Source organism: Colobus angolensis, unplaced genomic scaffold, assembly GCF_000951035.1.
Source record: "Colobus angolensis palliatus isolate OR3802 unplaced genomic scaffold, Cang.pa_1.0 Scaffold247, whole genome shotgun sequence".
NCBI lineage: Eukaryota > Metazoa > Chordata > Mammalia > Primates > Cercopithecidae > Colobus > Colobus angolensis.
In genome coordinates this window covers 1,767,244-1,790,626 of record NW_012115677.1, presented here as the reverse complement: position 1 = coordinate 1,790,626, position 23,383 = coordinate 1,767,244, and the positions used below count along the sequence as shown (strand labels likewise).

Below are 23,383 nucleotides of genomic sequence, written 5' to 3'. Positions count from 1 at the left end.
ATAGCTACGTACGCATATGAAAAACCACAGTATATATAGGGTTTGTTACTATTCACAGTTTCAGGCATCCACTAGGGATGTTGGAACCTATCCCCTGCAGACAGGATGGGGGGGACTACTGAACAGATTTCATCATCTTGCTCTCTTATTTAAAATTCTGTTTGTTGCATTGCCTATGAGAAAATATTCAAACTGCTTAATTTGGTGTACATAAAGATTCCTATCTGGCCTCTGCCTAACTTTCCAGCCTTATAACCACCTCCCCACTCCACCTGTCTGCCCCTTACATCATAGTCTGTAGTCGTACAAAATTGTTTTGTTTTACATTTTTAATTTTAGAACACTTTTAGATGTATGAAGAAACTGTGAAGTTAGTATAGAGAGTTTCCATATAGTCCATACCCCATCTCCCTTATTAGTAACAGATTCCTGTGGTACATTTGTTACAGTTAATGAACCAATATTGATACATTATTGTTAACTAAAGTCTATATTTTATTCAGATTTCCTTACTTTTTACCTAATGACTTTTTTGAGTTTCAGGATTCCATCCAGGACACCACATTACATGTAGTTATCATGTCTCCTTATTTTGCTTGGCTCTGGCAGTCTCTCAGACTTTGTTTTTGATGACCTTGACAGTTTGGGGAGTATTAGTCATATTTTATAGAATGTCTGTCAACTGGAGTTTATCTGATAGTTTTCTTATGATTAGACTAAAGTTATGGGGGTTGGGGAGGAAGAACATAGAGAGGTAAAGTGCTGTTTTTATCACATCAAAGCAAGAATACATACTATCAGCACTATCACTGTTTATGTTAACCTTGATCACCTGGCTGAGAAAGTCTTTGTCAAGTTACTCCGCTGCAGAGTTATTTTTTCCCCCTTTCCACACTGAACTCTTTAGAAAGAAGTCACTATGTGCTGCCCACACTTAATGAGGAGTTATATTCCACCTCCTTAAGGGAAGAGTGTTTATTTACATAAATTATTTAGTAACTATTTGCATGGACGATTTCTCTCTTCTCCCTCATTTATTTGTTTAATCATTTATATGAGTATGGATACATGGATATTTATTTTATTCTTTGGATTGTAATCTAAAACTACTTTTTATTTTGTTGGTCAGAGTGTTCTAACTTTGGCCATTGGGTGCACGTTCAGTTGGCTCCCATGTCCTTTTGACAATGCCCTCAGCACTGTAGGTTTTTTTGTTTTTTGGGGTGTGTGGGTGCACTTCCTTACTTTCTGGCACTATAAGACGCTCTTGGCTCATCTTATATTCTCTGCCTCAATCCTAGAATCAGCCATTTCTCCAAGGAGCCATGGTTTTGTTTTATTAGAGAATGGTTAGAAATGAAAATCTGGGTACTGGGTGTGCTTGTTGCCACCGGGATGTGGTGACTTCTAGGCCCTCTCAGATGACGGAGTAAGGAAATATATGTGTGTATACTAATCAATGTATACATACATATCTACAAATATTTCTATATGGAACATATGTATATTAAGCTAAATATGAGTGCATACAAATGACTCACATTCTAAGCCATCACCATATAGATTATTCTAGCCTTTTCTTCCCTTTGTTTGTAACCTCCCATTCCAACAATGAGAAACCTGGCGTCTACCAAGTATCACCTACTTACTAATTGTTCAATTCTGATTTCCTTGTGTACTGAGTTCAGAATTGTTAACCCTTTATCTACTAGAGTACAATGCTTATTACCATTCCTGTTGCCTTTAGTTTTATAGACACTATTCATATCCAGAATTATTTAGGTCAGCACCTTTTTCTATATTACTTTTTATTCTCTGAATATTCCATGTTTTCATACCTGTTTAATCTTTATTTGTGCTAATCATCCTGCCTGAAATTCCCTGGCTTTTACCCTTTTCTCCGTGGAATGTTACTCATTCTTCTATACCCAGCACAAATATTGCCTCCACCAGAAAGCTTCTTAGAGCCACCACTAGTAGACTTAATCATTCACTCCTCTGTGCTCCAATAGCATTTTGTACTTACCTTTACTATATATCATGTCAGGACTCTTTGTTTGCATCTCTTTCTTCTTCACTTAATGGTAATTCTTGAGAGCAGAAAACAGATGGATTTGTCTCTGAAATCCCAGGACTTAACAATAATATGTATTACATAACAGAAAACCTAATAGTGGCTAAAATACAAAAGGATTTACTTTTTTCACCTAGCAAGAAGTCCAGAGATAGACTATCACTGGTTTACCTGTTCAGTGATGCCATTAAGAATCCAAGCTTTTTTCCTGTTCTGTACACAGAAGTCTAAATGTGAAATGCCAGGTAAATAAGTTAAAACCAATTTCATTCTGGCCCAGTATAACGTGTTTAGAGACAATGTCCAGAGAAATAAGAATAGTTCAGATATTTTAGATTGAGATGGCTTTGAGATGAGCTTACATTAAATCTGTTAGAGAGTTAACTTCTGAGTCCCAGTTGCCTCTTTTTGTGTGAGTGAGTGTATCGTGTAGCCACCATTCAGGGCAGTCATGGAGAACAAACACTAAGCATGAGATTCCCATTTTGAAGCTGCAGAGTTACTGACGTCATATTGTGATCAAAGTGCTCTGCAAATACTTACTGTAATTATTGTTGTTGTTCTGTTCTTGCTAATAACCTTATTTATACCCTGAAATTATAATCATCCAAAGAAAGATTACAACAAGATGCATGAGTTGCCTAAGCTGTTTGCCTGGCAGATGGTCACCCTCCGAGTTCTCTGAAATTGCCAGGGTTAATTGAAGCTTCGGTTTTCACTGCAGTGTAGTTGATACTTAAGTGTTTCTTACCTGTCAGCTTTCACTCTCTAAAAAAGTACAGCAGTAGCACTTAATTTGTTCTCATTAATGCTAGCCTCTCAGGTAATGTGTAGTGCAACTTCATTCTAGATGATGTTTGCTGCTCTGAATGAAAACCTTTGTACCAGCTTCCCCGCTGAGAAGAAATGCTAAACAGTTACAAAGGTGAAAACATGAATGTCTCTCTAATTTATTTATTTAGAGGATACTCAGAAGTCAGGAAACATTGAAGGGAAGTTAACTTTTAAATGGTGGACTGGCATTTAGTGTATGGTTAATAGCAGGTCCTCTCCCTGGGGTTGCAGCAAGCTGAGACAACTGGGAATCATCCTTGGGGAATTTTACAAATAGTTTTTCCTAGAGCTAGCTAAGTGCCCCAAGGATAATTGTTATAGATTCATACAAACAGCAGTACTATTTGCTCTATTTCTTTGGTGTTCCTCTAGTAATATTAAGATGCAAGAAAGCAGTCTTAGGAACCAGCTTAAAAAGCAAGGGATCTAAGAAGTCGTTCTTTGTCTCTACTACTCAGCTCTGCAAAATCAAACCAGTGAAAAGACCTGGGTGTTAAAATGTTACATTATTTAGGTGATGCAAGAGCCCTTTGTCTGCACCTTGAGATTTGAGTACATACTATACATATTGTTATATATGGTTTCAGCATATATAGTACTGTGACAAGCCAAGTAAGAGAATGACTGTGCTCTCCTAATTGGGGACTGCTGGCTACCAATGGCATTGCTTGCTCTTTCATTAAGGCCCAAGAGAAACAGTTGAGAGAGATGAAGGGAGAGAAGGAATTCTGGGCCTCCTGAAATCAGTTACAACAAATTAGCAACCCCAGTAAAGACTGGGGAGTCAGTAACATGATCCTTCTTGTATATGTGGTATACAAAAGTAGAAGGCAAATGGGTGAATTATATGTATGTGAATAATAATGCTGTTCAAAAAAGCAAAAACAAAAAATCCAAAAAGGTAGAATGTGGATTCTTTAATTAGACTGTTTGGACTGGAATTGAATCTCTGTCAATTTTTAGCTGGGTGACTTTAGGCCTGTTAATTTACTTCGTCCTTTATAGGTTTTTTTCCTTAAAACAGTACCCCTTGACAGGGAATGGAAGCTAAATAAGATAATATACTCTATATTACTGAGGATAGGTCATCACACATGGTACATATTTAACTTTTCTAAAAAAAAAAAAAGAAATTTACATGGAAGATATATTGGAATTGATGCTTTATTTTCTTTTATTTATTTATTTTTATTTTGAGATGAGGTCTTTCTGTGTTGCCCAGGCTAATCTCAAACTACTGGGCTCAAGCAGTCCTCCTGCCTTGGCCTCCAAAAGTGCTGAGATTACAGACATGAGCCACTGTGTTCAGCCTTTACTTTCTAAAATATTTTTTCAATTTGTAAAATATACTCTGGAGTCTTTCCTTTTATTAAAATCCTTCTTTAAAAAAAAAACAGTATTACTTGAAACTGTTGCTCCCCAAAAGCAAAATTTGCAGTTAAGAGGTATTTTGTCATGTGCATTACACACATTTTACCTATTCCTGTAGCATATGTTATAGTTTGTTGATATGGTCAGGCAGATGTATGAATCATTGTGAAAAGGACTCCATTTTAGTGGTAGGCAAAGCATCTAGCAAAAATTTGTAGCTAGGGAGAGATCTGCTCCCCACACGTTGGCCTTCTGTATCAAGGCTGCTGCTTTTGCCACTATGCTCATTGTGGTGGTAGTCTGCTCAGGCAACTGGAACCTATTAAAACCACCTTCTCCTTGGCTTGTCAGATTACTATGTATGCTGAACCCAAGTCCTTTTATACATTTGTTCTTTTCCTTACATTCTAAAATAGGCACATATCTACCTACACCTAGAGCTGGCAGGAAGTCTGTCAGCTTTTCTTGGTATGCTTCTTTATATTTGGTAGCATAATAAATGCGATTTTTAACGACACTGTCAATCTAATACTTGAATGAGTTTCATTTTCTTTCTTGCCTGTTCCTTAGTGATTGCTTTAGCCATTGCCTATTCATGACTGAGCCTTAGCGTTAAGATCTCACGCGGCATGCCCCTAAAGTCATGCTTTTTCTGTTTCATTTTGGCCCTCTTAGGATTCAAGAGGAAGGACCTTCATAGGATGGTGAGCTAAAAATGGGAACCTGTGGGCAAAGTTGGTACAATATATGCCTTTGATGTGACATTAGTTTGAGTTAAGTGAAGGGTCAGGACCACGTTCTCAGATTTTTCACATAGTAAATTTAAAAAAACTGAAACACCTTATCAGGAATTGTGGAAATTTCTGTTGCCTTCTTCATACTGTTTTTTTTTTTTTTTTTTTTTTTTTTTTTGTGACGGAGCCTTGCTCTGTCACCCGGGCTGGAGTGCAGTGGCGTGATCTCAGCTCACTGCAAGCTCCGCCTTCCGGGTTCACGCCGTTCTCCTGCCTCAGCCTCCCAAGTAGCTTTTTTTGTATTTTTTAGTGGAGACGGGGTTTCACCGTGTTAGCCAGGATGGTCTGGATCTCCTGACCTCGTGATCCGCCTGTCTCGGCCTCCCAAAGTGCTGGGATTACAGGCTTGAGCCACTGCGCCCGGCACCATGATGTTTTTTCATAGCAGCTGTATCATCATCATCTTATATTCCATTAGCAATGAATAAGGGCTCCAATTTCCCAATTTCTCCACATCCTCACCAATACTTGTTATATTCTGGGTTGTTGCTGTTGTTTTTAAATACCAGCCATCCTATTAGGTGTGTTGTTTGTTTCGATTTTAATTACAAATGTAATTAATAAATTTAGGGCTATTCAGATTTTCTCTTGTGTTATTTTGTTATTATTGGTAAGTTATGGTTTTCAAGGACTTTGTCCCATCTAATGAATGCAATAAAATTGTCCATAATATCCCAGTATTAGCTTTTCAATGTCTGTAAGGACTGTGGTGATATCTCATTTCTCATTCCTATTATTGGAAGTTTGTGTTTTGTGAAACACATGTTTGATATCAGTCTTGCCAGAAGTTTATCAGTTTTATTAATCTTTCCAAAGAACTAACTTTTGACTTTGATTTTTCCCTGCTTTGCTCATTTTCCCTCCTTCCCTCCCTCCCTCTCTTTTTTTTTTTTTTTGAGATAGGGTATTGCTCTGTCACCCAGCATGCAGTGCAATAGCATGATCATAGCTCATTGCAGCCTTGAACTCCTGAACTCAAGTGATCCTCCCTCGTTGGCCTCCCAAGTATCTGGGACTACAGGCACTGGCTAATTTTGTTTGTTTGTTTGTTTGTTTAGAGATAAAGTCTCACTATTTTGCCTAGGCTAGTCTCAAAGTTTTGGCCTCAAGTGATCTGCCCACCTTGACCTCCCTCCCACAGCTCTGAGATTACAGGCGTGAACCACCATGCCTGGCCCTATTTTCTATTTCATTGCTTTCTGTTTTATTATTTCCTTCTTTCTACTTACTTTAGGTCTAATTTATTCTTATTTTTTTAGCTTGCGAAGATAGAAGCTGAGGCCAGGCAAGGTGGCTGATGCCTGTAAATCTCAGCACTTTGGGAGGCCGAGGTGGGAGGATCCCTTGAGGCCAGGAGTTCAAGACTAGCCTGAGCAACATAGGCAGACCTTGTCTCTTAAAAAAAAAAAAAAAAAAAAAAAAAAAAGTAGCCAGGTGTGGGTGGCACATGAATGTAGTCCTAGCTACTTGGAAGGCCAAAGCAGGAGGATCACTTGACTGCAGGAATTCAAGGCTGCAGTGAGCTATGATCGTGCCATTGTACTCTAGTCTGGGTGATAGAGCAAGACCTTGTCAAAAAAAAAAAAGAAGCTGAGATTATTGATTTGACATCTTTCTCCTTTCTAATAAAAATGTTTAAAACTATAAATTTCTCTCTCTACACTGCTTTAGTTGCATCCCATAAATTTTGATATTTTGAGATTTCAGTTCAAAATATATTCTAATTTCAGATTTGTTCTTTTACTCATAGGTTATTTATAGCTGTGTTGCTTAATTCCTTAACATTTGGAAACTTTTGTAGCTATCATTATTATTTTGAATTTGGATAAAAAAGCAAGGATTGACAATATGCTGCCTATTAGAAAAGCACTTTAAATGTAAACATACAAATAAGGCCGGGCGTGGTGGCTCACCCCTGTAATCCCAGCACTTTGGGAGGCCGAGACGAGCAGATCACAAGGTCAGGAGATTGAGACCATCCTGGCTAACACGGTGAAACCCCATCTCTACTAAAAATACAAAACAAAAATATTAGCCAGGCGTGGTAGCGGGTGCCTGTAGTCCCAGCTACTCAGGAGGCTGAGGCAGGAGAATGGCGTGAACCTGGGAGGCAGAGCTTGCAGTGAGCCAAGATCGCACCACTGCACTCCACTCCAGCCTGGGCAATACAGCAAGACTCTGTCTCAGAAAATAAAATAAAATTAAAAATAAAATAAAAAATAAAAACACACAAATAGACTAAAATTTTTTTAAAAGATACACAACATGCCATACACGACATTACATTAGACACCTGGTAGGCCTGTGTTAATATCAGACAAAGTAGACCTCAAGAAAATGACTATTACCAGAGATAAGAAGGGACATTTATTAATACAAGTTAGTTCATCAAGATATTAACATTTAATATTATTATAGCCAAAAGCACACTGTATAATTTTAATATTTGGGGATTTATTTTTATTTATTTATCTATTTTTTGAGACAGAGTCCCACTCTGTCGCCCAGGCTGAAGTGCAGTGGCACGATCTTGGCTCACTGCAACCTCCGCCTCCCAGGTTCAAGTGATTCTTGTGCCTCAGCCAATTGTAGGCACCCACCACCATACCCAGCTAATTTTTTTTTTTGTATTTTTAGTAGAGACAGTTTTTCACCACGTTGGCCAGGCTGGTCTCAAACTCCTGACCTCAGGTGATCCACCCTCCTCGGCCTCCCAAAGTGCTAGGATTACAGGCATGAGCCACTGTGCCTAGCCAGCCAAATTTATCTATTGAGACTTGTTTTATAGCCCACCATATGGTCTACCTTGGTGAATATTCCATGTTCATTTGAAAAGAATGTGTATTCTTGCTATTGCTACATATGATGTTCTTTCTATAAATATCATCTAGGTCAAGTTAATAATGTTCAAATCTTCTTTATCCTTTTTGATTTTTTGATAGCTTGTTGCTGTTTTTTTTATTTATTACTGATAAAGGGTTGTTAAAATCTCCAAGTATTACTGTGAATTTGTTGAGTTCTTTTAGAAAGTTCTGTCTTTTTGCTTCATTTATTTTACAGCTTTGTTATTAGGTACATGCATATTTAAGACTGCTATGTTGTCTTGATGAATTGGCTTATTATCATTATTAAATGTCCCTCTTTTTCTCTATAATAGTCTTTTCATTGAAGTCTACTTTGTCTATTAATATAGCCCCACCAGCTTTCTTATGCAGTGTTTGCATAGTATACCTTTTTTTATGCTAATCTATTTGTTTCTTTATATTTAAAGTGCTTGCCTTATAAACAGTATATTGCTGGGTCTTACTTTTTCTAATCCAAGTTCATAATCTGCTTTTTAATTAGAACCCATTTACATTTATTGTAAATATTGATATGGTTGGGTTTAAATATGCCATCTTGGTATTTGTTTTCTATTTGTCCTATTTGTTGTATTTGTTTCTATTTGTCCTATTTGTTTTTCATTCCTCTGTTCTTCCTTTCTTGCCTTTTTTTAGATGAATGGAATATTTTAACTGTACCTCTTTGTGTTGTTTCAAATAAAAATATTACTTATTCACACAGTTTTGTGTGAATAAGATATTATGCAAATAATATCTGAGTTAAACTGGTATTCAAATTAGAGTATGCCAAAAAAGAGCTAAGAGAAGGTACATAAAGGGATTGGGTCATTCTGGTGGCAGAAACCTACTTTTTCTACCAGAATTTTATTTGGGGCTGGCCCTGCCCTTCTTTTCCCACAAAATTGAACCATGACCTAGCAAACCTTAGGCTAACATGGTAGTGATAATACAAAGCACATATTTGTTAATCATTGTAGTTAATATAATTGGATAGCTACCTGTATATTGTCACATTCTTCTGTCACTTCCTTCACACTGCAAGGATCTTAGTTAGGATCCACCCTGGAAAATATGAAGTAACTTCCATCCAATGAGACTTACGTCAGACAAATACATTTTTATGTAATCAGTCAAACAATTCATGAGCAGCTTGGTGCTGCCTCTAGAAGCTTGCAATTTAAGTGAGAAGGCATTTATATAATTTTATTATGTGTTGATATTATATAGTCTATATACGTTTATTATATATTTATATAATAAGATAAATAGCAATGCAAGGCTGTGCATAACTGTTATGGATAAGTAAGTGAAATAAAGATGTTTGTGTGGTTAATTAAAGAAACAGCTGCCTAAATAGGGAAATTGCCACATATTTAGACCCTGGTCACACTATGCTTTCTCCACAGACTAGCAGCCTGCAAGATTCACATTTCTCTGACATTTTCCTGAATTGCCTAATAATCCAATCTGGTTATATCTTTTTGTCTCTGTCTACAGAGGCTCTTGGTCATTTATAGTGAAAGAAACTCTTACTTTTTTTTCTTCCCTCTTCTATATATAAATGGGTATAGATAAGTATCACGTGATTATTTAAAGGATTGAAATTCCATTTTGATTTGCCTTTCCTGGGTAGGAAACATTTACATCATTTTATACTTTTGAGCATGAATTGCCTCTCTTTCTAGGTGTAATCAATTTCTACTCTTCAGCATACAGAAGATTTTATGAATACTATTCACTGCAGAAAGAGCTCTAAAAATAATTTTGCAGGTAGGGTTTTATAGAACACTGATAGTCTTATGTGGAACATTGGCAGGCAAAAAGAACAAAGGCACATCAGGGTAAAGGTGGTAGTAGGTGGAGCATTTCATTTCATTTGCCTCCACCAAAGAGCTTGCATTTACTGGAGAAGGAAAACAAATAAGAAACAGGAGCATCTGCACTTGCTGTTGAAGGTTTCATTTCTCGTCACTGTTAAGTCACATTTGAATGGAACCATTACAGTCTTGTTGGTATGTGTAACTATGCCCCCACTTTTTTTTTTTCCAAAAGGAAAATCTTGAATTTTATATTTAAAAGTACAAAGAGCTGTTTTTGACATTCTGCAGTTCATTTTGGAATTCACAGTCTTAACCTGTTCATTTTCAGTAGGGTGGTAAAGAGTGCACAGTATATGGCATTTTTACGCCTAATAGCACCTCCAGTAATCTGTGATGCATATTACATACACACACCTTTTAGCATCTGTTTCCACCTGACAGCTGACAGCATTAGGCTGAACGTTGTGATGAACAACTGAAATGTCAAGCAGTATTACAATGGTTTCTTATTGGAAAAAGTAAGCTCCTTAGAGCTTCTTTTTAATACTTTTCCATAAAGATTTTAAAGTGACACATTTACAAGTATGTAATTAAGATGACATACTCTTTAAATGTTTGTTATTCTTCCAGAAATGGAGATGGATTTGGGCTAATCAGCAGATGATTCTTCTCTTGAGCTAGGATGTAAGCATTTTTTTTTTTCCTTTTTTTTAAGACAGGGTCTTGCTCTATGACCCAGGCCAGAATGCAGTGGCACGATCATGGCTCACTATAGCCTCATCCTCTAGGCTCGGCCTCTCATGTAGCTGGAACCACAGACGGGCACCACCACCCCCGAGTAATTTTTTTTTTTTTTTTTTTTTTTGTGGAGACATGAGGTCTCACTATGTTGCCCAGGCTTGTCTTGAACTATTGGATTCAAGTAATTCTCTCGCCTTGGGCTCCCAAAATGTTGGCATTACAGGCGTGAGGCACTGCACCTGGCCTTAAGCATGCATTTTTGTTTTGTTTTGTTTGAGACAGAGTCTTGTTCTTTTGTCCAGGTGGGAGTGCAGTGACACAATCTCAGCTCACTGCAGTCTCCGCCTCCTGGGTTCAAGTGATTTTCTTGCCTCAGCCTCCAAGTGGCTAGGATTACAGGAGCATACCATCACTCCTGGATAATTTTTTCTTTTTTTTTTTTGTATTTTCAGTAGAGATGGGGTTTTCCTACGTTGGCCAGGCTGGTCTCAAACTCCTGACCTCAAGTGATCCACCCTCCTCAGCCTTCCAAACTGCTGGGATTACAGGCATGAGCCACCGTGCCCAGCAAAGCATGCATTTTGTTCAGGGAAATCTATTTTGCATCCATATTGCTGACTATTCTTAATAATATATGTATACAGGATTGTTAGAATTAAGAATTGCTACGATTCTGTCTTAATATTTATTTGACTGATTTTCATATTATTCATTTCAGCACAGAGAATGAGAGTTACAGGTTTGTTTTTTTATTTTTCTACCATACTTGGGATTTTTGTCTAGTGGTCACAAAATATTTCCTAGAAATATGTTTTCCTAGAATTACCCCCCAAAAAATAACATTACTTTAAAAAAAAAAAAACAAAAAACTGTCTTTAGTACACAAATTCAGATTTTGAACTTACATGCTTTGGTCATGCACTAAAAATTAAATGAGCAAATAAAATGTCTAACAAAACAAAGTTGGTCAAGGCTATGGCTTTCACAAAAAAGCCAGCCAGTGTTGCCCACCCTAAATATTTCTTTCCCATCTCTTGGCCTGAATATACTTCAGGAGAGAAGCTGTTATGCTCATCTTTCATTAAAAAGTTTCTAGATTCCCTGTGCTTTCTCAGATTGAAAACCTTTAGAACCAGGTTTTGAGTGTTAGGTAAACAATACACTGTTTAATCTATGTTGACTAATTAATCATTTGTAACTTTTTAGGTACTGCTTAGGATGAACATGATTTGGAGAAATTCCATTTCCTGTCTAAGGCTAGGAAAGGTGCCACACAGATACCAAAGTGGTTACCACCCAGTGGCCCCTCTGGGATCAAGGATTTTAACTGACCCAGCCAAAGTTTTTGAACACAACACGTGGTGAGTTTTCTTTTCAAGTCTGATATTATGTGTGTTTCTTAAATATCACCAGTGGTATTATTTTCATTTAGAACTAAGAAAGGGTTTTTAAAGCTGATGACCTAACTCACATTGTGGAAGTCCAAAAGCTAGGGTAACCAATCCTGACGTAAGTGTTGCCGATTCTGAATTTCATTGCAAATGGAATTGGAAAGGTGAAACTTCCCATGTGCTTTTAGTAGCCTTGGAGTTCTTGCAGGCCCTTCCTGCTTACCTCTGATCCTGATTTGCCTGCTGTCACTGGGTGGGGGTGAGGATTCTTTCCTAGGTGGGGCCCTCCTCCAGCTCCACAGTCCCTTCCCTCTTTTTCATACTTGTCATCCGACAAATGCGTATCAGTACCTGCGGCTTACTGAGCACCAGGGAGATCACATTGATAAGATTCTTGTCCATGCTTTCAGGGAATCCACACTATTTGGAAAGATAGATATTTACAGAAAAAGCTGACAATTACCCATACAAGGCAGTAAATTGTGAGAGCTCAATGAGTGTTACAGACTATGTGCCATATGAGAACAACTTAGTAATGCAAAACCACTCCTTTTTGGGCATAGTCAGAAAGTCTTAAAGTGAGGGAAACTGAGGTTAGGATTACAGGCATACCTCAGAAATGTTGTAGGTTTGGTTGAGACCACTGCAGTAAAGGAAATACTGCAATAAAGTGAGTCACACATTTTTTTTGGTTTCCCAGTGCATATAAAAGTCATGTTTACACTATACTGTAGTCTCTTAAGTATACCATAGCATTATGTCTAAGAAAACAATGTACAAACCTAATTAAAAAGTAATTTCTTGCTAAAAAATGCTAACAGTCATCTGCGCCTTCAGTGAGTCATAATCTTTTTGTTGGCAGAGGGTCTTACTTCAGTGTTGATGGTTGCTTACTGATCAGGGTGGTGGTTGGAGTGGCCGTGGCAGTTTCTTAAAATAAGACAACAATGCAATTTGCCTCATCAGCTGACTCTTCCTTTCATGGAAGATTTCTCTGCAGCATGTGATGCTGTTTGATAACATTTTACCTACAGTAGAACTTTCAAAATAAGTCAGTCCTCACAGATCCTGCCACTGTTTTATCAACTAAGTATATGTGATATTCTAAATATTTTGTTTAATATTTAGAATTATGTCTAAATTCTTTGTTGTCTAAATTATGTCTAAATTCTATTGGGGGAAACCACCCTCAATAATTCCATGTAAATTGTTTTTTATTTCCCTAAATGTTGGCCGGTCTGAGAAATAAAGGGAAAGAGTACACAAGAAAGAAATTTTAAAGCTGGGTTTCTGGGGGAGACATCACATGTCGGCAGATTCTGTGATGCCCCGCAAGCCGCAAAACCAGCAAGTTTTTATTAGTGATTTTCAAAGGGGAGGGAGTGTAAGAATAGGGTCATAGAGATCACATGCTTTACAAGGCAATAAAATATCACAAGGCAAATGGACGCAGAGTGAGATCACAGGACTGGGGCGAAATTAAAATTGCTAATGAAGTTTTGGGCATGCATTGTCATTGATAACATCTTATCAGGAGACAGGGTTTGAGAGCAGACAACTGGTCTGACTAAAATTTACTAGGCCGGAATTTCCTCATCCTAATAGGCCTGGGAGCACTACAGAGGACCGGAGCTTATTTCATCCCTTATCTACAACCATGTAAGACAGACATCCCCAGAGCAACCATTTTAGGGACCTACCCCTAGGAAAGCCTTCTCTTTCTCGGGGCTGTTCCTTGCTGAGAAAAAGAATTCAGCGATATTTCTCCTATTCGCTTTTGTAAGAAGAGAAATATGGCCCTGTTCTGCCCGGCTCTCAGGCAGTCATACCTGATGGTTATCTCCCTTGTTCTCTGAACATCGCTGTTATCCTGTTCTTTTTTCAAGGTGCCCAGATTTCATGTTGTTTAAACACACATGCTTTATGAACAATTTGTGTAGTTAACGCAATCATCACAGGGTCTTGAGGCCACATACATCCTCAGCTTACGAAGATGATGGGATTAAGAGATTAAAGTAAAGACAGGCGTAAAAAATTACAAAAGTATTAATTTGGGGAACTAATAAATGTCCATGAAATCTTCACAATTTATGTTCAGAGACTATAGTAAAGACAGGTGTAAGAAATTATAAAAGTATTAATTTGGGGAACTAATAAATGTCCATGAAATCTTCACAATTTATGTTCTTCTGCCATGGCTTCAGCCGGTCCCTCCGTTCAGGGTCCCCTGACTTCCCGCAACATAATTCTTTGTTGTAATTTCCACAGTGTTCACAGTGTCTTCACCCCAAGTAGATTCTATCTCAAGAAGCTACTTCAATTTGCTCATCCCTACAAAGGAACTCCTCATCTGTTCAAGTTTTATCATGAGATTGCAGCAATTCAGCATAAATCTTTAGGCCCTACTTTTAATTCTAGTTCTCTTGCTGTTTCCACCATATCTGCTGTTACTTTTTCCACTGAAGTCTTGAACCCCTCAGAATCATCCATTAGAATCAGCTTCTTCCAAATTCCTATTGATGTTGTTATTTTGACCTCCCATGAATCACAAATGTTCTTAATGGCATGTAGATTGGTGAATCCTTTCCAGAATGTTTTCAGTTTACTTTGCCCAGATCCACTAGAGGAATTACTATTTATGGCAGCTGTAGCTTTACGAAATGTAGTTCTTAAGTAAGTCTTGAAAGTTGAAATTACTCCTTGATCCGTGGGCTGCAGAATGGATATTGTATTAGTTGGCATGAAAACAACATTAATATCCTTGTACATTTCCATCAGAACTGTGGGGTGACAAGGCATATTGTCATTGAGCAGTAATATTTTTCAAGGAATTCTTTCTTCTGAGCATTAGGTCTTAACAGTGGGCTTAAAACATTCAGTAAACCATGCTATAAACAGATATGTTGTCATCTAGGCTTTGTTGTTTCGTTTATAGAGTATAGGCAGAGTAGATTCAGCATCATTTTTAAGGGCCCTAGGATTTTTGGAATAGTAAATAAGCACTGGCTTCAACTTAAAGTCACCAGCTGCCTTAGCCCTTAACAAGAGAGTCAGCCTGTCCTTTGAAGCTTTGAAGCCAGGCATTGACTTATCCTTTCTGACTATGAAAGTCTTAGATGGCATCTGGCCGGGCGCAGTGGCTCACGCCTGTAATCCCAACGCTTTGAGAGGCCAAGGCAGACAGATCACGAGGTCAGGAGATCAAGACCATCCTGGCTAACATGGTGAAACCCCGTCTCTACTAAAAATACAAAAAAAAATTAGCTAGGCGTGGCGGTGGGCGCCTGTAGTCCCGGCTACTCTGGAGGCTGAGGCAGGAGAATGGCTTGAACCCGGGAGACGGAGCTTGCAGTGAGCCGAGATTGCGCCACTGCACTCCAGCCTGGGCAACAGAGCGAGACTCTGTCTCAAAAAAAAAAAAAAGGAAGTCTTAGATGACATCTTCTTCCAATAGAAAACTGTTTTATTTACGTTGAAAATTTGTTTTTTAGTGTACCCACCTTCATCAGTGATCTTAGCTGGATCTTTTGGATAATTTGATGCTACAGCTTCTCCATCAGCACCTACTGCTTTGCTTTGCACTTTTATGCTATGGAGATGGCTTGTTTCCTTAAACCTCATGAACCAACCTCCACTAGCTTCACTTTTCTTCTGCAGCTACCTCATCTCTCTGAGCCTTCATAGAATCAAAGAAAGTTAGGGCCTTGCTCTGGATTAGGCTTTGGCTTATGGGAATATTGTGGCTGGTTTTATCTTTTATGCAGACCACTAAACCTTTCTTCATATCAGTAATGCTATTTCATGAGAAATAGCATGTGTTCATTCATATATTCACTGGAGTAGCATCTTTTCATTATTTTATTTTATTTTTTTCAGACAGGGAGACTCAGTCACCCAAGCTGGAGTGCAGTGGTGCAGTGGTGTGGTCACAGTTCACTGCAGCCTCAACCTCCTCCGGGGTCAAGTGATTCTCTGGCCTCAGCCTCCCAAGTAGTTGGGACTATAGGCATTCACCGCCATGCCTGGCTAATTTTTGTATTTTTTGTAGAGATGGGGTTTCACCATGTTGCCCAGGCTGGTCTTGAACTCCTGAGCTCAAGTGATCTTCCCAACTCAGCCTCCCAAAGTGCTGGAATTACAGCTGTGAGCCATAGCACTCAACCTGAAGTAGCATCTTTAATTTCCTTTAAGAGTATTTCCTTTGCATGTCACAAGTTGACTAGTGCTAGAGACCTAGGTTTTGGCCTATCTCAGCTTGCAACAGGCGTTCCTCACTAAGCTTAGTCTTCTCTAGCTTTTGATTTAAAGTGAGAGATACATAACTCTTCCTTTCACTAGAACATGTAGAGGCTACTGTAGGTAATCAACTGGACTTATTTCATATTGTTTTTTCTCAGGGAATAGGGGAGTCTGAGGAGAGGGAAAGAGACAGGCAAAGCCGGGTCAGTGGAGCAGTCAGAACACACGTAATATTTATCAATTAAATTCGCTGTTTTATATGGGGATGGTTCATGGTGCTCTAAAACAATTACAATAGTAACATCAAAGATCACTGATCACAGCTCATAACAGATACAATAATAATGAAATAGTTTGAAATATTGCAAGAATTACCAAAATGTAACAGAGACATGAGGTGAGCACATGCTGTTGGAGAAATGGTGCCGATAGACTTGCTCAATGCAGGGTTGCCACAAACCTTCAATATGTAAAAAATGCAGTAACTGTAAAATGTGATAAAGCAAAGCATAATTATACAAGATATGCCCCTATTTATATTGCCTCCAGTACATAGCACAATGCCTGACACACAAATATTTGTTGAATTAATGCTTTGAATAGGTAAACTGAAATAAGGGCATTCTAGTTGGATAGAAAATCATAAAGCACTGAGATGAGGAAATATAAGGCATTTTCAGGAGAGAGAGCATAGGATAGTTTGCCTTAACAAAGGCTTTTCTAGGAGATTGGTGAAAGATAAGGTCAGAATGACATAGGCCAGATGCGGGGGTAGGTTTACGATTGTGCGTGGTCCTGAATTCATAGCTGAAGTATAAGGCATTATAGAGCCACTGAAGATAAATGACATTATAGCTAGTGTATTAAGTGTATATATTTAGTAACACCATACTATACTGATCAGCAGGAAGAATTAGAAGCAAGAAAGGTCCAGTGAGCAAGAGATCATGACAGAAGAATAAATAGAACTTGGTGCTTGTGCAGAGTAAAGAAAAAGGAAGAAGTTGACTCTGAAGTTTTAATCTTAAGTAACTAATAGAAATAGGAAAATCAAGAGGTAAATGTATTTGTTTTATTTTGGAAGAAAGATGGTGAATTTGGTTTTAGACATTTTGAATAGGCTTTGTGAGCAGGACATTCAGGTGTAAATGTCCAGCACGCAGACACTGATGCTGGGAAGAGGGAGAGTGGTCAGAGCTGAAGAAGTCAAGTCGGGCATGATATCTGCAGACAAAATTGCTATCAGACTAGCCTCTGGAACAGCATCTGTGGGGCTAAGAAAGTGATTCACGGGCCTTTTATATTTTGATTGCTACTGAATCTCAATTTTGAAAGGGAATACATTGATTTTTTAATTAATTAGTTCTACACTGTACAATATGGTAGCCACTAGCCACATGTGTTTATTGAGCACTTGAAATATATTAATAACTGGGCTGAATTGAGATGTACTGTAAGATTTTTAAAACTTAGTACAAAAAAGGTAAACAATCTCATTAATAATTTTTATATTGAATTATATGTTAAAAATGAATGAAAATTTGGATATATGCAGTTAAATTATATATACACACATGCGTACATATATATTATATATACACATACATATATATTATATATACACATACGTACATATATATACATGTATGTACATATATATATATATTTTTTAAATAAGACAGTCTCACTTTGTCACCCCAGATGGAGTACAGTGATGGAATCTCAGCTCACTGCAACCTCTACCTCCCAGGTTCAAGCAATTCTCCTGCCTCAGCCTCCTGAGTATCTGGGATTATAAACATGCACCACTGAAACGGGAAAAGCTCCCATGTCCCCCTCGCAGGATGTGCGATGGGGGTGTGGCTCACTTCTTCAGTGACCCACTGCTCAAACCTCTAGGGGAGCATACAGATGGCCAGGCTGTGGGGCTCCGACCCCCTGACAGTGTCTAGGGGCGAGTGTTTACAGCTCCTGAAGCCCCAGTGAGCGTGTGTTACAGGGTGCTCTTTTAGTTTAGCCATCCATAGGCAGCTTGTGTTAGCTCAATTATACCCCTGCCTTGTCGTAAAGACAGAGGACGTTCTGTATCCCTGGGTTCTTGCCTTGTTGTAGGGGAAGAATCAGATCACTTATGAGCTTGGAGAATGAATGCAAGGTTTTACTGAGTGGAAGTAGCTCTCAGCAGATGGGGGAGCCAGAAGAGAGATGGTTTTCCCCTGGCTCATTGGACTGGGCTCTCCTCTGGCTGCCCTGGCCAAATGTCGTTCTGCTGGTTGGTGGACTGCTGGTGTGCTGGTTCCTGCTGATGTGCTTCTCGCGATGTCCAGCCACCTATGTGTCTGCCTGCTAGGGTCTGGGGGAGAGGGGGTGTTTATAGGCATAGGATGGGGACGTGGCAGGCCAGGGCAGTCTTGGGAAAATACAACATTTGGGCAGGAAATGCCTGTCCTCACCTAGGTTCGTGTGGGTGGAGCCCTAGCCGTGGACCATGTCGTCCTCTAGCTAGCATTTGCCTTCCCCGCTTCTGTATCATTTAAAGGGACCATGCTCTTCTCTTCCATATCGCCACCATGCCCAGCTAATTTTTGTATTTTTTGTAGAGACAGGGTTTCACTGTGTTGGCCAGGCTGGTCTCAAACTCCTGACCTCAGGCGAACTGCCCACCTCGGACTCCCAAAGTGCTGGGATTATAGGCGTGAGCCACTGTGCCTGGCCTAAATAAAATATATTTTAAAAATTGGTTTCACCTCTTTATTTTTACTTTTCTTTACCATGGCTACTAGAAATTTTAAAACTACATATGTGGTTCACGTTATACTTTTTTGGACAGCTGCTCCATTAAACCATTTTGACTACCATCACCAATATGGATAGTTATCGCAGGCTATTAAGATGAAATGGGCCCTTTGCCAGGCAATTAAATCTCCAGAGCAACTTCTGATCTTAGGCAAGCTCCTCATTTACCAGTTTTTTTGTTTTCTTCATTAGACCCTAGTGATTTAGCTATCTGTATTCTCTTTTTCCATCTGCTACCACGTGCTCTCTTGCCTGAGATTCTTGCCTACTGATTTAAGTCGTTTTGTCATAGACTCAGGAAAGCAAAGATCATCTGGTCCTGCGCTTCTCAAACACCTGGGCTAGCTTTGGGCTGGCTGCACAAGAATCCTTCAGGGAGTTACTATTTCAGTAGGTCTAGAGGTATGACCCAGGAATTTCTAACTTGAAAAGGCTCTTTTATTTTTTTTTGAGACGGAGTCTCACTCTGTCGACCGGGCTGGAGTGCAGTGGCCAGATCTCAGCTCACTGCAAGCTCTGCCTCCCGGGTTCACGCCGTTCTCCTGCCTCAGCCTCCCGAGTAGCTGGGACTACAGGCGCCCACCACCTCGCCCGGCTAGTTTTTTGTATTTTTTAGTAGAGACGGGGTTTCACAGTGTTAGTCAGGATGGTCTCGATCTCCTGACCTCGTGATCCACCCGTCTTGGCCTGCCAAAGTGCTGGGATTACAGGCTTAAGCCACCGCGCCCGGCCTAGGCTCTTTTAGTAATTCTGTTGAGGAGCCAGGTTTGGGAACCCTTGATCCAGTCCAGTGGTTTTTATAATTTTCTTTAGCAACAGAATTATTTTCAAGTGTAGCTTTAACATGGAATCCTAGGATTTAAAAGATAAAAGCAAACCTGCCCTGAATGAAGTTGGCATAGAGGCCTGGAGCATCAACAGCACCACTTCCTTTTCCCTCTCACTTCTCTTCATTTACTGTAGCAGCCTACAGGACCCTTAGGGCTCTGTTACTCAGTTTGAAAAACACTGATCTAGTCTAGACAGCCATCTGTCTTCATAGCATACCCCCCAAGGGGTTGGCCAGTCTGTATCTGACACCTGTGGTGAACTCTATACCAACACAAATACACACTGTAAGAGCAGTAATAAAAATTGTTTCACCCAGGGAAGAGGAAGGTAGTTGATTCACATTATCTTCCCACACACCTTTTTTACATATTTTTCTTCTTAAAGCGAAGATTTGTAAATTAAACGAAACATGGTTTTGTCTCCCCATCCTTCAAGTCCAAAATTCTGTTCAAAAGTTTTTGTTTGCTTATTTTCTCCTTTATATTTAAGAATAGTTATTTCCTCTCTTGCTGAATTTGATTTTTTTTTTTTTTTTTTTTTTTGAGACAGGGTCTTGCTCTGTCACCCAGGCTGAAGTACAATGGCACCATAATGGCTAATTTTTTATTTTGTCTTATTTTATTTTTTTTAGAGAGGGGGTCTTGCCATGTTACCCAGGCTGGTCTTGAACTCCTGGCCTCAAGCGGTCCTCCTGCCTTGGCCTCTCAAAATGCTGGGGTTATAGGCACGAGCCACCACACCCAGCCTGAATTTGATTTTTTAAAGATGTTTCTAGAAAAGTACATGTCAATTTTCTCTTAGAGGTGTTGCTCAGAATTATCTACAGTTCATTTTTCCATTTAGCCTTTGGTTTGTAAGGATGATTTACTCTCTGTATGACAATATATTTTTTTAATTTTAAGAAAAAATAAAGATACTCTTTTTTATTTAGTTTCTAATATCCTGAGAAAGATTTGCCTTCCAGATTCTGGGTGTTTATATTACTAGTACTTATAACTGCCTATAGTCTTTTACTTTCTTACTTACTTACTTACTTACTTAATTTAAAGACAGCATCTCGCTCTGTCATCCAGACTGGAGTGCAGTGGCACAATCACAGCTCATTGCAGTTTTGACCTCCTGGGCTCAAGTGATCTTTCTGCCTCAGCCCCCCAAGTAGCTGAGATTACAAGTGTGTGCTACCACACCTGGCTAATTTTTTATTTTTTATAGAGATGGGGTCTCACTGTGTTGCCCAGACTGGTCTTGAACTCCTGGGCTGAAGCAATCCTCCTGCCTCAGCCTCCTAAAGTGCTGAAAGTACAGGAATGAGCCACCATAGTTGGTCTAGTCTTTCATTTTTTATCTGTTTGTTTGCTTATTTGAGACAGGGTCTTGCCTTGTCACCCAGACTGGAGTGCAGTGGCATGGTAACAGCTCGCTGCAGCCTCGACCACCTGGGCTCAAGTGATCCTCCCACCTCAGCCTCCCAAGTAACTGGGACTACAGGCGTGTGCCACCATGGCTGGCTAATTTTTTGTATTTTTAGTATAGACGGGGTTTTTCCATGTTGCCCATGCTGGTCTTGAACTCCTGGGCTCAAGTGATCCACTTGCCTCAGCCTCCCAGTGTGCTGGGATTATAGACATAAGCCTCCGCACCCAGTCATTCTGGATATTTCATAGACATGGAATCATACAATGTGACCTTTTATGTCTGACATCTTTCACTTAGCATAATATCTTGGAGGGTCATATACCTTGTAGCATGAATAGGCACTTTGTTCTTTTTATGGCTGAATGATATTCCATCGTTTGTATACATCACAGTTGGTTTATTCATTCATCTACCAATGGACATTTGGGCTGTTCCACTGTTTTGCCTCTTGTGAATATTGCTGCTTGTTTGGGGCCTTGCTTTCATTTCTTTGGAATATATACCTAAGAGTGGAATTGCAGGGTCATGTTTTAATTCTGTGTTTAAGTTTTTGAGAAACTCAAATTGTTTCCTACAGTGACGGAACCATTTTACATTCTGCCTATTGTCTTTTAATCATACTTAGTACATTTATCAATTTTGGAGGGTGGTGACAGGAAACGATATTCAAAATGCTTTTGAGACATGGCCCTGAGATCTGTCTGTATTGAGGAACTTACACGGTTACTTGGAAAAATCATTCCTTATTCCACAATGTTCTTGGTTTAAGCATATAGAAACTTTTAAAGGATCTCAGCCATTTATAAGGAAGCACTAAGCACTTGTATTACATGACTACATCAGCTAGGCCATTGGCATGCTCCCAGTAAGAAACACACTTTCCATCATGGACCAGCACATGTGTACATAACATATACACATATATAAAACAGGAACAAAAGTTTCCAGTACAGTTTTTACCATGTGAGGTGTGTACCCAGTATTTTCCATTTATTTTATTCTACTCTGTTTCTGTTTCTTTTTTCAAGGGTTGCTTAGAGTAACTAAATTGATTTCAGGACTCACCAAGGTTTATGACCTTTAGTTTAAAAACACTGAGCTAAGCCTTTTTTTTGTAGATCCAAGGTAAGACTGTGTGTTGCAACATGATTTCTATTATGCAACCCACTTAAATAATAGACAGTTTCCAGAATCTCAATGGAGTTCACATCCCAAGAATTCTTCATTATGTAATTTTCCTTATATAAAAATTTTACTTATCATCTGATTCCTCATGCCCTGTTTCTTACATAGTTCTTTTGGTTTTTTACATGTTCAGCACACATGTGTGTTTTTTGGGGTTTTTGTGTGTGTTTGTTTTTTTTCAGAGTCTCGCTCTGTTGCCCAGGCTGGAGTAAAATGGCTCGATCTCAGCTCACTGCAAACTCTGCCTCTCAGGTTCAAGTGATTCTCCTGCCTCAGCCTCCCAAGTAGCTGGAATTAAAGGCACCCGCCACCACACCCAGCTAATTTTTTGTATTTTTAGTAGAGATGGGGTTTCACCATGTTGGCCAGGATGGTCCTGAACTGCTGACCTCAGGCGATCCACCCGCCTCAGCCTCCCAAAGTGCTGGGATTACAGGCGTGAGCCACCGCGCCTGGCCCAGATGTGTGTGTGTGTGTGTGTGTGTATTTTTTTTTCTTGTAGTCTTCTTTTCTTTTTTTCTTCTTTTTTTTTTTTTTTAATTTTACTTTGAGTTCTGGGATACATGTGCAGAAAGTGCAGGTTTGTTACATAGGTATACACGTGCCATGGTGATTTGCTGCACCTATCAACCCGTCGTCTAGGTTTTAGGCCCTGCATGCATTAGGATTTGTCCTAATGCTCTCCCTCCCCTTGCCCTCCACCCGCCAACAGGCCCCTGTGCATGTTGTTCCCCTCCCTGTGTCCATGTGTTCTCATTGTTCAACTCCTACTTATGAGGGAGAACATGCAGTGTCTGGTTTTCTAGTCCCGTGTTAGTTTGCTGAGGATGATGGCTTCCAGCTTCATCCATGTCCCTGCAAAGTACATGATCTCATTCTTTTTTATGACTGCATAGTATTCCATGGTGTATATGTACCACATTTTCTTTATCCAGTCTATCATTGATTGACATTTGGGTTGGTTCCATGCCTTTGCTATTGTAAATAGTGCTGCAGTAAGCACATATGTGCATGTGTCTTTATAGTAGAATGATTTATATTCCTTTGG

The 23,383-nt window shown here is 39.2% G+C and overlaps 1 protein-coding gene across 4 annotated transcripts in view; it reads left to right on the top strand.

The window, feature by feature from the left end:
• METTL8 (methyltransferase like 8) overlaps positions 1-23,383 on the top strand; it is a 107,533-nt gene that overhangs the window by 31,853 nt on the left and 52,297 nt on the right. For 3 of the 4 annotated variants that reach the window (XM_011945931.1, XM_011945930.1, XM_011945932.1), the window contains one exon: positions 11,684-11,838. The exons of the other annotated variant lie outside the window; for it this stretch is intronic. In XM_011945931.1, coding sequence (XP_011801321.1) covers positions 11,696-11,838 — 143 coding nt within the window. In that variant the 5' untranslated portion in view covers positions 11,684-11,695. The remainder of the gene's footprint in view (positions 1-11,683; positions 11,839-23,383) is intronic. 4 annotated transcript variants of the gene reach the window in all.